The sequence below is a fragment of the Carcharodon carcharias genome, chromosome 4 (assembly GCF_017639515.1).
Source record: "Carcharodon carcharias isolate sCarCar2 chromosome 4, sCarCar2.pri, whole genome shotgun sequence".
Lineage (NCBI taxonomy): Eukaryota > Metazoa > Chordata > Chondrichthyes > Lamniformes > Lamnidae > Carcharodon > Carcharodon carcharias.
Window position 1 is genome coordinate 119,954,817 of NC_054470.1, and position 16,219 is coordinate 119,971,035.

General features: G+C 37.8%; 1 protein-coding gene across 4 annotated transcripts in view; it reads left to right on the forward strand.

Moving 5' to 3' along the window:
- c9orf72 (C9orf72-SMCR8 complex subunit) overlaps positions 1–16,219 on the forward strand; it is a 98,676-nt gene that overhangs the window by 72,468 nt on the left and 9,989 nt on the right. For 3 of the 4 annotated variants that reach the window (XR_005942764.1, XM_041185648.1, XM_041185649.1), the window contains exons 6-10: positions 1,352–1,468; positions 7,172–7,407; positions 9,921–9,978; positions 10,256–10,365; positions 13,876–13,943. Coding sequence is in view for 3 of the 4 variants with exons in the window: in XM_041185648.1 (XP_041041582.1) it covers positions 1,352–1,468; positions 7,172–7,407; positions 9,921–9,978; positions 10,256–10,365; positions 13,876–13,943 (589 nt within the window). In the remaining variant the exon portion in view is untranslated. Of the gene's footprint in view, positions 1–1,351; positions 1,469–7,171; positions 7,408–9,920; positions 9,979–10,255; positions 10,366–13,875; positions 14,274–16,219 lie in introns of those variants that run through there. The other variant, XM_041185647.1, reaches the window with a different exon arrangement.

Genomic DNA, 16,219 nt, shown 5'->3' on the forward strand with positions numbered 1-16,219 from the left:
TGTAACATAATTTGCATGGGTAAAAATATATGCAGTTTTTAGAATAAATAAAGTTCTAGATTGAAATACACAACCTTATTATTTATTCAAAGTTTTATTTTGCTGAAAAAGAAATCATATTTTCCAGTAGATTGAATTAAGCAGTTTTAATAGTGGAAGTGTTTTTGCATGATTTTAATTTCAATGATTGGAATGAGTTAAGCAACTTAGAATTAAGGGGATAAACTATAAAAGTTGACTGACTTATGGCTAAAATGCTGCTTCATGCATTGTGGTCTAAAATGTGCTGTAATTTTTATCTTAGTGCAATATAGAAACTACATCAATATCCGTAACCCTTTGAATAATAGTTAATTGCAGTCGATGTGTGTATATATATATTAGATAAAATATCATAGTCCATTTATAATCTGGTAAATATTTTTGTATGAATGATATGTTACATTGAATTCTTACTTCAACTGTATCCTTCCCATCTATTGGATTTTTGATAGCCAGAGTTTAATACTAGATGCATAAATTTCACAGCATTAGAAAACAGTGACTAGTTTTGCATAGTAGGAAGACTGCAGAACAATATATGTAATAACAAAGGAAACTTTCAGCAGTTCACAAGCAACACCAGCTATTCATTACGATTATACTTGCCCACAGATTTGCTATAGGGTTTTGCACTGTAGCCATTTGGTGCAGTGGCCTGGGACCTGTGTGTGAACTGTATCTTCACTTAATCAGACTGACGAATCATTAATTAAGAGTGCAAAATCTGCATCAGGAAATGTAAGTTAGAATGTTTAATTCAATGTTAAATCATATACAGAAGACAAAATAAAGAGAGGGATTGAGAGAAAGAAACAAAAATTTAAAAATTGCACTTTTAAAATCTCCAACAATAATTCAAATTTGAAAGAATGAGGTTGCATATTTTAAAAGTTAATTTTCAGTGTCAGACAGTTTGTTTGGCAGTAATTGCGACTCATTACTTCATTAAAAAAATACTTCCACTGGAATAAGCAAGCCCTAACTTTTTCTGGCAAGTTTAGTGGCTATAGATAATGCAAGTACAGCAACTTCATGCTATTCCATGTATTTCAATGCCAAATTTCTCAGCAAGTAAGCTTCTAGAGGGCAACTGAAATAGCAACTATTTGATTTCTACATTTAAATGCAGTACAGTCACTGGATGTTGTTTGATTTACATGTTAATCACGATGAATGCTATTAGCCTCACTATTATTTCTATAACAAATCAGGCCCATTAGTATATTCCTAGACTTTTACGTTTTGACAAGTTGCCTTGTACATAAATTACTTACTATGTGATCCGTTAAATGTTTTTCTGCATTGACAGATGGTTCGCACTCTGTGCCTTTTCTTGACTCCAACTGAACGAAAATGCTCACGACTTGCCAATGCCAGTGATTCTTTAAAATATGATTCAGGTCTCTTTGTTCAGGGCCTTTTAAAGGTAAGATTACAGTTATATAAAATAACAATGTATTTCTTTACTGCAATTTTAAAATTATTTTTTTTTCTCCCCTTAACATTCTTTAATCTCCTTCCTTGTATTGGCAAGGACCATCCTCTAGCTTATAGGACAGCAGACCTGTTTCGTATGTGTTTGTTTTGATTTGTCCTCAGTTTTTTCCCTCTTTTAAGAGCTCACCTGAGATTGCTGAGAGAACTTGTGTTTTATTACTTGATGAACTTTTGTTACTACATGATAAAAGTCATCGGGATATTCTGGCAGAGCTGTAACCAGTAGTCATTGGTACACTGCCTAGCAGTTCGTTGGACTTAATTTTGAACAGCTCTTAGTGCACTCAGAGTTTTCTCACTCGGAGCTTTCTTATAATTAATGAGAGCAGACCGTTTGCCTTCAATTGACAGGTTCCATCGCATTGATGTTGGTTGCCATATGTTGAGAGTAGATATAGTGTCACAAATATGTTCCATTTTACTCCTGCACTCTGAGTGGGAATGCTGGAGAGCACTTCTTAAATCAAGTCATTGAACTGTTAGTGTTTATCTGGATAGGCAATATGGCTGATGTTGATACAAGGACAGTATTTCGGCTTCAAATGAAAAACTTTCAAGTGTTGCACCCTCGCCCTAATGCTCACCAGGGAGTGATCTATATCCCAGTCAATGCTGTGGTAGCTGTGTGTTGAGCATGCTGCTCAGAGAATCAGGTCTGGTGATGATCCAGCTAGTGCCATTGCCCTGATCTTGGATGTCTCTGGAAACCTTGTGGAATGGTTTGTTCTGAAAGAAAATGTTAGGTACACAAAGCTCATGGCCGCAGCAAAGCTCAAGTAGTCTCTGTCTTTTCTCATTTATCTTTCCCAGACCATGACATCCAAGGCAGAAGGGCCATGCATCTTGGTCTGTGCCCACTAATTGCTTTGAAATACCCGTCGGTAAAGATGTTCTTTCTTAGAGAATTTGCTGATAAGAATGTCAAGCTTCTCACAAAATTAGTTTTTCGACTCTGTAACGGAGGACAGTATTGGAGCATAGATACTCATGAGGTTTACAGGTCCTGTTTGAATTGAGAGGTGGATGGAGAGAACACATTCTGAACAGGCTAAGCTTGTATCCACTGGAGTTTAGAAGAGTAAAAGGCGACTTGATTGAAACATATAAAATCCTGAGGGGACTTGACAGGGTGGATGTGGAGAGAATGTTTCCTCTTGTGGGAGAATCTAGAACTAGGAGTCACTCTTTAAAAATAAGGGGTCACCCATTTAAAACGAAGATGAGCCAAAATTTATTCTGAGGGACATGAGTCTTTGGAACTCTCTTCCTGAAAAGGTGGTGGAAGCAGAGTCTTTGAATATTTTTAAGGCAGAGGTGGATAGATTCTTGGTAAGCAAGGTGATAGGTTATTGGGCTAGGCAAGATGCAGATTTGAGGTTACTATCAGATCAGCCATGATCTTATTAAATGGCAGAGCAGGCTCAAGGGGCTGAATGGCCTATTCCTGCTCCTTGTTCGAATGTTTGTAACCATTTGTTGGGAGTTCCTTACAGAGAAACCTACACCTTGCTCACACATTTCCGCTGAACTCTTCCTGTGCCGGGTGAACGTATTTTATTTTTTGGTGATCCAGTCTGATCTCTTGTAGGGATGCTATGACGATGTTCAGCCTATCAAGTTCCATGTCGATCATGGCTGTTTTGCATGCATTATCGATCAGCTGCAACTTGTCTGCCAGTTCGTGCACATGGTCCTGATGTTCCAGCTTGTCAACTGAACAGTTGGCATCTTCTTTTTGTTTATTTGGCTACTTTGCCTGATGCGATGGATTCTGTCCACTTGTTAAGCAGACACTCGAAGCTCCAAGCACCCATTGAAACAGATAGACCTTGGCGGCTCAGCACCTTACCAGCTGCGGGCTGCCCAAATTGAGGTGGGCGGTGGCTGACCAATGGGACATGATGGTCCCTCCCACTGTCGGAAAAAACCCGTAGCACCCGTTCACTTTGCCAGTCGAGTTGGTGACTGCTGCCTCCCATGTTGTGTTAAAGCTCTGCAGTGAAACTGGAGAGTCTTCTCCAAGGTGCAAGCCTGGGCAAAATTTATGGAGACCCTGGGCTGTCCAAATGTCATAGGCCTCCTCTCGACTTCCCCGTTGAGCCCAAAGGAATGCAAGCTCTACATTTGACACCAGCTTGGTTGGAGGTGTTGTTGGAAATTTGACATATTTAGATGTCAGTCTGCCTTTGGGCTCCACTCAGATTTTGTCAGGATTTGTTCCCTTAGTTTTCAACTCCCCTGAGGAATCCACAAGGCAGCAGAGCTATTCATCTGTAGCTGGGAGTTTGATTCATGAGTGCCATGGTGTGTCCATGTCATCAGTGTTCCTGCATGTACCTGCAGGTCTGGGGGCCAAACCTCCTCTGAGTTCCTCTGAAGATTTAGCCTGGGACCATGTCCGACCCAATTTCCACGTGTCACCATGAGGAGGCAGATCTGAGGATTTGCCAATGGAGAGGCTGTGTACTGATGGAATGACTTCACATTTGGCTCTCTTTTTCGCATTGCTGCTTGCCAGTGGTATGGGCTGAAAATGAGAAGCTTGTTGTCTTCGCCCACATGCTAGAAACATCCCATCAACATGTTGGACACACAAAGGGAATACTGGATGCATGTGTGAATGGATCAAAAAGGCAATAGTCCATCAGCAAAGAAAATGGCCCATGAAAACAAAGGCAGGAGAGTCATGATAAAGGCAAAATACTGCGGATGCTGGAAACCTGAAACAAAAACAAAAAATGCTGGAAAAACTCAGCAGGTCTAGCAGCATCTGTGGAGAGAGAAACAGAGTTAACGTTTTGAGTCTGTATGACCGCAGCAATTGCAGCAACTTTCAAGGCACCTCCCTGATGAATATCGTGGGAAAAGTATTTGCCCGGATCAGATTGCAGACCCTGGCTGAACACATCTACCCGAATCCCAGTGTGGTTTCAGAACTGGAAGATCTACAGTTGACATTATCTTCTCAGTCTGACAGCTGCTGCAAAAACACCGTGAACAGTAAAGACCACCATATATTGCATTCATCGGTTTCACCAAGGCATTTGATCATGTGAACTGTGGCGGTTTGTTTAAGCTGTTGGAGAAAATTGGCTGCCCACCGAAGCTACTCAATGTGATCTCCTCTTTTCATGACAACGTGATAAGTAAGATCAGCAACAAAGGGGCAACATCGGAACCGTTTGAGATCTGCAGTGGGGTCAAATAGGGTTGAGTTTTGGCACTGATACTCTTCAAAGTCATCTCTTTCCTGCTGTCATTTACCTTCAGGTCATTTACAGAGAGTGTTTACTTACGTACCAGAACTGATGGAAAGCTGTTCAGTCTTGCTCACCTAAGATTCAAGACAAAGGTGCGCTAAGTCCTCCTCTGAGAGTTGCTCTATGCTGATGATGCCATTCTAACCTTCAAAACTGAGGAACACCTACAGGACAAATGGACAGACTCTCTCACAGCTGTAAAGAGCTTGGTTTGACCATCAACATCAGGAAGATAAATGTCGTGGTCCAGCATACTGCCATCTATCAGCATTAACAATGTGATACTGGAGGTTGCAGATAGCTTCACATAGCGAGGCTCCACAATCACCAGCAATCTGCCATGCTGAAATCAATGCACATATCACAAAAACTGCAGCTGTTATGTCCAAGCTTACAGCAATCTGACTGAGAACACCAAACTGCAAGCCGACCAAACCTGCATCCTTAGCGCACTCCTCTACAATGGTGAAACCTGGACAACATATGCCAGACAGATGAAAAGGCTGAACAGTTTCCATCTCTGCTGTCTCAGATGTACCCTTGGCAGGATAAGGTCACCAGCTTAGAGTCCTGGAGCATTCTAACTCCATCAGCATGCACTCATTTCTAAGCCAACAATATCTACACTGGCTCAGCCATGTTCGTCCCATGAATGATGACTGTATACCCAAAAACCTTCTGTATGGTGAATTGGCTGCTGGCTGTCAGTCTCCTGGGCATCCATACCTCCACTACAAGAATACCTGCAAGTGAGGTATGAAGAGGATGGACATTGACACTGGCAGCAGGGAGACAGTCACTGATGGCTGTGACCTCTGGAGGTTGACAGTTTGGAAGAGCCTTGGAAGGGGAGAGCAGAAACAAAAAGCTCATCTGGCCAAAAAGAGGGCCCAAAGAAAACAGAGGCTAGTGAATTGTGCACCTTCTCAACCCAGTGTCTTTCTCTGCAGCAAATGCGGTAGAGTGGGGCACCTGAAACACACAAGACAATGCTTAACAGACAATTGACTACAATGGTGCAAACCATATCATACAAAATGGAAGGCTGCCATCATTGCATCAATTTGGTGTGTCAATGCACTATTTTAGAGTCTTCTATTTTATATCCCTAGCATTATGCTGGTAATAAATTGTAATCGAATACTTATTCTCCACTGGGGACAGAAAATGGATGTGTGTTATTCTGTGTTCTTACCTTAATTAGAGAACTACAATTTGGGATAAAAAATTGTTTACACACACACTTTTCCTCTCTCCCTCTCTCCTCTCTACTTGGATAATTTCTAGGCCCAAAGATCCTCCAGGGTTCAGTGATAAGGAACTAATTTGGGAGGGAGGTCCAGGGATAGGATTTCAGTCTCATAGATAATTTCTAAAACAATTTCTTTTCTATAACGCAGCTTGTTGGATGATGTATATTTTGTATCCTTATGAATAAAAACCTCCAGGCAGTAGTCATTGCTGATGTTAACTAGCTCTTGTGCATCGTCATTTTCAAATCCATGTAGGCACATACAGTTTTAACCTTGGAAGATTTTTTTAGTTTCAGTCTTGTGTATGTACAGAGCAGCAACATTTTATTTGTATACTGATCACTGTAGCAGTTGTCAAAAATTATGGCCTGTTTTATAGAGAATTTATTGCAAAGTTACTTATCTTTACTGTTTCTCTGAATAAAATTGAGATATTCATTATCTTGTATTCCCTTTGATCTTAGTGTCATTTGTGTGATTGTCAGGCAATAAGTGAGTCAGATATTAATAAATATGTAAATAGATTCATTAATAGCCAATAATAGAAATTACCCAGAATCTATCCCGTGAATATAAGAATAAATAATTCTCCAAATGGAGCAAGTTATATATCTGTGAATACCAAAGTTTTAGGGAAGAGCTTCTTGGAACTATTAATATTTATCTGGGTATCCCTTGTATTTGTGAAAGTTAGTGCTTGCTACCTAAAAGGGTAATGGCACTACCACTGTATAAAATGTTTAAATCCAAGATACTACAACGAACTAATAAACAAAATCTGATGATTTGGAGAGCTTGAGTCAGAAGACCCCAGTTTGAAAACCTATGGTTTTTAAGATATAATTTATCTTCTTAACCCTATTCTTAGTCTGCTGGGATTAAACAGTTTGCTTTTGTATTTAAATAAAATTACAGAAAAGTAGCAAACTTTTGAACCTGTTGCAATTTTCAAGATATCTTCCAGTACAATAGCTTGGTTTGCAATTTTGACAAAAAGATGATGTGAAATTGTGCTGTCAGAGCTCAGTAAATCCAAAGTGTATCTTCAATCATTATTGAAAGCAATTACTTAGAATTGATGCTTCTGATTACTACAAATGTTAACTTTCACTTTCTCAGGATGCTACTGGTAGCTTTGTGCTGCCTTTCCGTCAGATAATGTATGCTCCATATCCAACCACACACATTGATGTTGATGTGAATACAGTGAAGCAGATGGCCCCATGTCATGAACACATTTATAACCAGCAGAGTTACATGAGCCAGGAACTTTACAAACTTCAGAAGACTGCATCAGAAGAAGACATGATTCCTGATACTGTAATTCATATGGATGAAAGTTTTACCCCTGATCTGTAAGTATTTTGAAACAAATAGTCGTTTGGTAGGACAGAACTTGAGTATTGCTGAAAAAAGAGGCAATGTAATTCTTAGCACAATCAGGATTGTTTAGCAGGCGTTGTCCAATTGCGGAATCTCATCTAATGTTGGACACCACGTTTTGAGTTTTGCAAACATGGGCTGGTTGGGTACGGTCAGTACTTTGCCTGTTGCAAACAGCTGAAGGGACATGCTGTTTGATACAATTTGCCAATTGTTGGGATATACAGCCTATATACTTGGCATCACACCAGCACTGAAATTCATATACCACATTACTCATTTGTGTGCTTGGCAGAACATCTTTTTGGATTGACGGCAGCATCCTGTTAGCGGTGAATACCACTCGTATTGCTACTGCATAGTAACAGCATGAAACAGCTAGCTTCACCTGTTGCTCAAACTTTTGAGACACCTTACGCTTCCATGGTACTCTGAGGAAGACAGGGCACTTTTCAGGACCAAAAGTGGTGGCCTTAGGCCCATTCATGAGTTTGTGTGATATACGAGTGATGTTCTGATCAGGGTAGCCATTGTCCTGCAGGATGGCTTTGATGCGCCTTCTTTCAGCACCCAGCTTGCTTGGTGAGCAAATGGCTTGGGCCCTATATATGAGGTTGCCAATAAGGCCAGTCTTAGAGCGCGCAGAATTGTAGGGATCCCAATGCATATATTGACCAATGAAGAGTGTTATGATACGGCAGATGGTATTTGCCAGGCTGACCAAATCCACTTGATAGTTCCTTTAGGGGGAAGTGACAAAATGCAAATTGTAATTATCAGTAATATAGTTATCAAAGGCAAAATTTATCTGCACCCTTCAATCGTGCCTTTATGTCACCTTACCAAATCAAATACTGAGAGTGAAGTAAGATTCTGTCACTGTTCAAAAGGTCATGCTGCTGTGGACTGGGCTGAAAAAAATATGCTGTGCGTTTTTGCTGAGACTTTGACTTACATTTTCATTACTTTTTTGTGTAGTCTTCATGGTGAGGGAAGGTAGAAATTTGCTTGTTATCATTTACTGACAAAATCAGACCTCAAGTCAGGTACAGTAGATTCTGTGATCTGGTCACCTTGGAAAGAAAGAGTTCCAATAATTTTGAAATGGTCGTGGCTTAGAAATCTTAATACATTGTAGTTTGTACAAGTACTGAAACTTATATGTTATGGTTTTAACATAGTGTACAGTTTGGAAATCAAAACGATAGCCAGCTATTTTTTTTCTATTCATTTTCAAGTTGTTAGTCAAGTCTGAGTGAAAAAGGTACCTTACTAAATCAATTTCTGTAATATTGCAAGATCGCATTTACAACTTTGGTCCAAGTCATTGGGTTGTATTCTGATGACATGAGCCAATCCCACTACTAAGACCAAAGTTTTCCTGTACAAGCAGTTCAGACACTGTATAGAACTCCCTTAACATCAACCTGACTGCACTGATAACCCCAGCTTGATGACAAACCTTGATGTTTACTATATCATGTATTGTAAATTTTGAATGAAATCTATTGTGGAGACTTGCCTAGTTAGGAGTGATTTATGTTGCAGCTTTTTAAAATAGAACAAAGATGGACTACCCTCAGCTCGTAGAAAACCTTTAGATTTCAGCCCTGTCATCAATATCCTTTTTAAAAAGGTATGAAACTAAAATTTAAAAACACATGAAATGTATCATTCCTCGGCTGAGGAATTCTTTCACAACTTGCTCACGGCTCTGTGCCAATGCTGCTCTTTAGCTGGTTATTTAAGATTCTTAAAAGCAGTCCTGCTTCTGTTTGCTGTCTCCCACTTATCATAAAGGTCAATATAGGAACATGTGTGGAGAATTGTGGGCATAATTCACTGGTTTAGAACTTTGCTGTATTATTCTGGATCAAAGCATGTCGCTTCTCCACATAATCCTTTTAATATTTATTATTAAATACTTCTCCAAGTAATTCTGACTTGGAAAAGAATTGACACTTTCCCCTCCAATTAATGAAATGTAACAAGGCATGTCATTATATCCCACAAGTGCTTGAGATTTTACAATGCATTCTATTTAACATCACACATTTCTACAGGTCTCACTCCACAGTATTTTCCCATGAGTGGTATAAATATAGTAGTGTTGTACTATATTGTCGAGCAGTCAGCTATGCTTACGGGTCGGGCTAAGATGATGGGCCCTATTATAGTCTATGGACTACTTCTTCCCTCCTGGTTGTTTGATGAATATAAATGTCAACAAACTTGTACATTCCTAAATGGAATTTTAAGTGATTAAATTTTGGGGTTGCTCAATGTTTTTCTTAAATAGTTTTGGAATGCTGCAATTTAAAGTAATTTAATCCCAGGTTAGATTCAAATTTGAGTTTCAGATGTGAAAGGTCAATACTGTTAGCCATTGCATGAACCAGATGATTTTTTTATAGAATTTTCTTTCTACTGTAACTTTTAACTTGTTTATATTTGTATTCAATTACATTTCAATAAACTCTCTCAGGAATATTTTCCAGGATGTGATGCATCGAGACACCTTGGTGAAATCATTTTTAGATCAGGTATGAGATATTAGAACTAAGATGTCAGTTGTGAGCAGTATTTACTGATAGTTTGGTAGAATAGTTTCTCTATTTTGTGGATAATTTGTTCTCATATTCGGTAATGGAAACATTATTGGTACAGTATCTAGATGTATGGTGTAGTTTGTAGCATTTGTTAGAAAATAATAAACTTTGTCAAAATAACATTTTCAAAGTATTCATGAAAATCTGCTACTTTAATTTAAATGTTAAAAACAGCTTAGTAAAATTATAAATGAAAACTTGTCTTTTGCAGGTTTTTCAGCTCAAATCTGGTTTGGCCCTCAGGAGCATTTTCCTAGCACAGTTTCTCCTCATCCTTCACAGAAAAGCCCAAACTGTGATAAAATACATAGAAGATGAAACGTATGCAAGATTTGTTTTCTGTTTTCAGTGTTATTTTAAAATTGCAGTACCCCACAGGTTTATATAAATACATCTACTTATCTAAATATTTTTCTTAGTAATTAAATGCAAATGCAGTCACTCTCTTGCATAATTTTGTTTGCAACATTATTACTTTATTGTGACCATAATATGATGGAGTTTTACATTAAGTTTGAAAGTGATATAGTTAATTCTGAAACTAGGATCCTAAATCTGAACAAAGGAAATTTTGAAGGTTTGAGGGGCAAGTTGACAATGGTGGATTGGGAAAATTCATAAAAAGACATGACAGTAGATAGGGAATGGCTAGTATTTAAAGAAGTATTGCATGGTCTACAACAAATATACATTACTGTAAGATACAAAAACCCAACAGGAAAGATGATTGATTGCAAAGATTAAAGATTGCATTAGATCAAAGGAGGTAGCTTATAAGGATGTTAGAAAAAGTGGTAAGCCTGAGAATTGGGAGAAATTTAGAATCCAGCAAAGGATGACCAAGAAACTGCTACGGTAAGAGAAAAGAGAAAATGAATGCAAGCTAGTGAGCAACATAAAGGCGGACTGTAAAAGCGTCTTTAGGTATATGAAAAGGAAAACATTAGCAAGGACAAATGTGGGTCCATTACAGGCGGAAACAGGAGAATTTATAATGGAGAATAGGGAAATAGTGCAGAAACTAAAAAATTACTTTGTGTCTATCTTCACAGAAGAAGATACAGAAATTCTCCCAGAAATATCAGGGAACCAAGGGACTTGTGAAAATGAGAGGTTGGGAAGGCTTGATATTCAAAGAGACCTGGCAATCCTTGTTCATGAGTCACTAAAAGCTAGCATGCAGGTGCAGCAGGCATTTAGGAAGGCAAGTGGTATATTGGCCTTTATCACAAGGGGATTTGAGTACAGGAATAAAGATGTCTTACTGCGATTGTATAGAGCCTAGCTGGGACCACACCTTGGGTATTGTGTACAGTTTTTGCCTCCTTATCTAAGAAAGTATATACTTGCCACAGAAGGAGTGTAACGGAGGTTCACCAGACTAATCCTTGGGATGGCGGGATTGTCTTGAGGAGAGATTGAGGAAACTGGACCTGTATTCTCTTGGGTTGAGAAGAATGAGTGGTGATCTCATTGGAACTTAGAAATTTTTTACAAGGTGTGACAGGGTAGCTGTAGATAGGATGTTTTCCCTGGCTGGTGGGTCTAGAACCAGGAAAAACAGTCTCAGAATAAGGGGTAGGCCATTTAAAACTGAGATGAGGAGGAATTTCTTCATACACAGGGTGGTGAATCTTTGGAATTCTCTAACGCAAGAGGGCTGTGGAAGATCAATCATCGAGCATGTTCAAGATGGAAATTGATAGATTTTTGGATACTGATGATATCAAGGTATATGGGGATAGTGGGGAAAAATGGCATAGAGGTAGATGATCAGCCACAATCTGTTTGAATGGCAGAGCAGGCTCAATGGGCTGAATGGCCTACTCGATCCTATTTCCTATGTTCCTATATCATTTGCTAGTTCATTGAGCATTACTAAATGATAATTTGATAATATGGAGAAAACAGTAAGCTTGGTCTGAAATTGAAGGCATGCAGTCTCAATAAGTTTAAAAGCTTAAAAATGTTTCATAAATTTTTGGCAAACTTGTTCCCCACACCTCTGCATCTTAACTTCTGATCTGAAAACAATTGTATATATATCACCAAAATATTGCAATCCTGAAATAGTTAGTTTCCTATAACTGAGCTGGAATTAACACTTCTTAAAAAGTAAAGTCAAAGACAATTTGATCAAAAGTCCATCTCTGAGAAATAAGAGTATGCAAAAGACCTATTCTATCAATTAAACAAGTAGTTTGGAGTTACCAGCAATATGCATTCTGTTGTAAAACTTGTGAATAAATTAAAAGTTATAACACCATAACTACAGAAATATAAGGATCCTTCATGTAAGCTTTCAGTACTTAGTCATAAATTCAAAATTATGCATAAAATATTCTTAAATACTGATAAATACTTTGCATTGTTTAATAGGGAAACAGCATGGAAAATGTTAATGGAATTGTATATTTGAGTGAGGTGGGTATTTGATTTTAGGGTTAGCCGGATGGACTGCAGGCTTTTATGTGCTTGCTCTTTACATTGTTCTAAATTTAAAATGGTTCAATTAAATTTTTGGTTCCATAAGTAATAATGATGAACAGTGGTTTTAGCACTGTCTAATAATTGACTATATGTTAAACTTTAGTCAATTATAAATGTCCACAGTTAAATGATACCATTGCTTAAAATTTTATTTTACCTCAATTATATTGTGTGGCAGTTATCTCCAGCAGGTGTCCCCATTCAGCAACCATTGCCAAAAATCGAATCTTAAATCAGTAATCTTATACTTACCAGATAATAATCCAGATTGACTTATTGCTATTTTCCTGGAATTTTTTATATTTGATTAACTAGATATTAAACCAATTTGCACTGTCTGTCAGATGGTGATATTAGAAATACATCAGGTTATTACCATTAAAAAAGACTTCTTTTTCTTTCAATGTAATGACCACATGAATACTGATTGAAATATTGTTGAGCATTATTAAAGTTACCATGTACAACTGAATGTTGGTGTTCCACTTTTAAATCAAGAATTTAAAATCACACCATTGTGTTGGTATCATAACTGTGCAGGCAGTCATTTGCTTTTAAATTGAGAGGGAGCATTTGGATAATCATTAAAAATGCCCTTGATGAAGTTAAATAACACATTTAATCATTGGTGATGTATACCTTATAATTTGCTATCAAAGCTGACTAAACGGATGATGAGATGATCCAGATCTCTTTCAGCAGCCTCCAAAGATGTTATAGAGAGAATAAAGAGAGGAATTATATGCCAAATAGTAAAACTTTAAAAGCAGGAAAAGAGCAGCGATACTTAAGAATTCAGACATTCAAATCTTTAAAAGCTGGAGGATAAGTTGATAAAGTCACCATGGTACTGTTGGTTTTATGAATAGGGACACAGAGTACAAAACAAATATTTCTATACCAATGCAACACATTAATTAGATCACAGGTAGATTTGTTTTCACTTACATAAAGGTCAAGAGTAGATCAGTTAGCTTGAAATTATTAGGGTTTTGACAAGGTAAATGGGCAAAATATATCTTTGCTGCTTGGTGACTGGAGGGTATAAATTTACAGTCATTGCCAAGAAAATGAAGGGAGTGCTGGGTAGAAATTTTATTTTTGAAATGGATTGCTAGCATTTGAATTACCCTGCCAGAAAAGTTAGTGGAGGAATAATTAATTATAAAATAGGACATAAAAATGTTTACAAAATTTAAAGGGCATGGAGGAAGGACAGTGACATTTGACTAAAATGGTAGCTCTTTGTGAGCTGGTACAAGCATAATGACCTGAATGGCACCTATTAAATTCTGATTGTTAATTTTAATGCTGTGTGTTCTGTTTATTTCTTTTCTTTAGCCAGAAGGGAAAGAAGCCTTTCAAATCCTTACGCAATCTGAAGACTGACCTTGACCTTACAGTGGAAGGTGACTTGAGTATTATCATGGCTATGGCTGAGAAATTAAAGCCAGGCCTACATTCATTTATTTTTGGGAAGTCTTTCTACACAAGCGTACAAGAACGTGATGTGTTAATGTTACTTTAGAGACAAATTATTTGAATTGTATTTTACATTAATGTGAATAATGTGTGCTTGCTTATTGCAATAGCTAATTAACATGAAAGAGTAAAATAGTAATGCAGATGTTGAAATCAGTGTCATAGCAACAAATAGGGTATAAAATTTGAACAACCATGAGAAAGTTAATCAATAAATAGATTTGTTGGTTCATTACTAACAATACAAATAAAACCTACTACCATTGAATTTAGCCATCCTTTAATTTTGGTGTTGCACATTTGTTTTACACAAAGATTGTTTTCTCACTTAACATTCTTTCAGGCTTTACTTTCAACAACAATTTAAAATACATCTGGCTCAAAGTAGCTATCCATACTTTTATTTGAGGGATTTTTTATTGCAAGTTAAGGATGTAACTACAATAGCTCTATTATAATGCATCAGATTAATAAGTCATGTTTCAATCACAAAACACAATGGTACAGGAATGGCCCCTGGATTCCACATTTGTGAGAGATGATTTGGATAAATGTCAACTTGAAATATGGCAATATAACTCTTGTCCTGATCTTCCTCTCCAGCACACTGAAGCTGGAGGCTATGAAGTCCCATCCATGACACCACCTTGCAGTAATTATCTACTATTAACTCCCCACTGTCAGTCTCTAGGGAGATTGGGCTTCAAACTAAACAAGATGGGTGAGGGATCAAGTTTGGGTAGAGGTATCAATTCAAGGTGTAGAGCCAAGACAAGAGAGCAAATTAGTAATATGAGAAATGAGGGCCAGAGAATGGCAGGAAGGGACAGAGAGAAAAAACCTAAGAATAAATCAACAGTCAAAGTCTAGATGTTACAAAGGTAACAAAAAGACAAAACTGAAGGCTCTCTATCTGAGCAATCATAACAAAGTAAATGAATTGATGGCCCACATTTAAGTAAATAAATATGATCTGATAGCAATTACGGAGACATGGCTGCAGGACAGTGAAGATTGTGACCGTAATATTGAAGGGTACATGACAGTCAAGAAGAATAGGAAGCTAGGTAAAGGTGGAGGGGTAGCACTGTTAATCAAAGAGGGCATTGGTATAATAGTTAGAGACAACATTGGTTCAGAGATCAGGATGTAGAATCGGTTTGGGTGGAGATGAGGAATAGTAGGGAAAAATCGTCATTAGTGGGGAGCGGTCTACAGGCCCCCTGACAGTAGCCACAGTGTAGGACAAATCATTCAAGAGAAAATATTATGTGCTTGTGATAAAGGGCAATGATCATGCGTGATTTTAATCTACACACAAACTGGAAAAATCAGATTGGCAGTAGTAGCCTGGATAAGGAGTTCTTAGAACGTTTTGGAGATAGTTTCTTAGAGCAGCATGTTCTGCAACCAACCAGGGAGCAGGTTATATTAGATTTGGAATTGTGTAATGTGACAGGATTAATTAATGACCTCAGAGTAAAGGCACCCCTAGGTAGCAGCAACCACAAAATGATTGATTTTTACATCCAGTTTGAAAGGGAGAAGAGTGGGTCTAAGACTAGTATCTTAAACTTAAATAAGGACAACTATGTGGGGATGAAAGCTGAGTTAGCTAAAGTGAACTGGGAAACTAGGCTAGAGGATAGATCAATAGAGAAGCAGTGGCAGACATTTAAGGAGATATTTCAGAGTAATCAGAAAAAGTACATTCCTACTATAAAGAAAAATCCTAAGGGTAGGACCCACCATCCATGGTTAACTAGAGATGGTAAGGAAAACACCAAACTTAAGGAAAAAGCATACAACTCTGCAAAGGTGAGTGGCAGGACAGATGATTGGACAGAATATAAAGAACAGCAGAGAATGACTAAAAGGTTAATCAGGAGAAAGAAATTAGGGTATGAGAGAAACGTAGCTAGAAATGTAAAAAATGGGTAGCAAGAGTTTCTACATGTACTTAAAAAGGAGAAGTGTAAATAAAGTAAGCGTTGGTTCTCTAGAGAGTGACACTGGAGAGTTAATAGTAGATAATAAGGAATCGGCAGAAAAAATGAACAAATATTTTGCTTAGTGTTCATTAGAGAGGATACAAAAAACATTCCAGTAATAGCTGCAAATCGGGAGGTGAATGGGAGAAAGGAACGGTGGAATTCAAATCACTAGGGAAATGGTACTGAGCAAATTGATGGAGCTGCAGGCT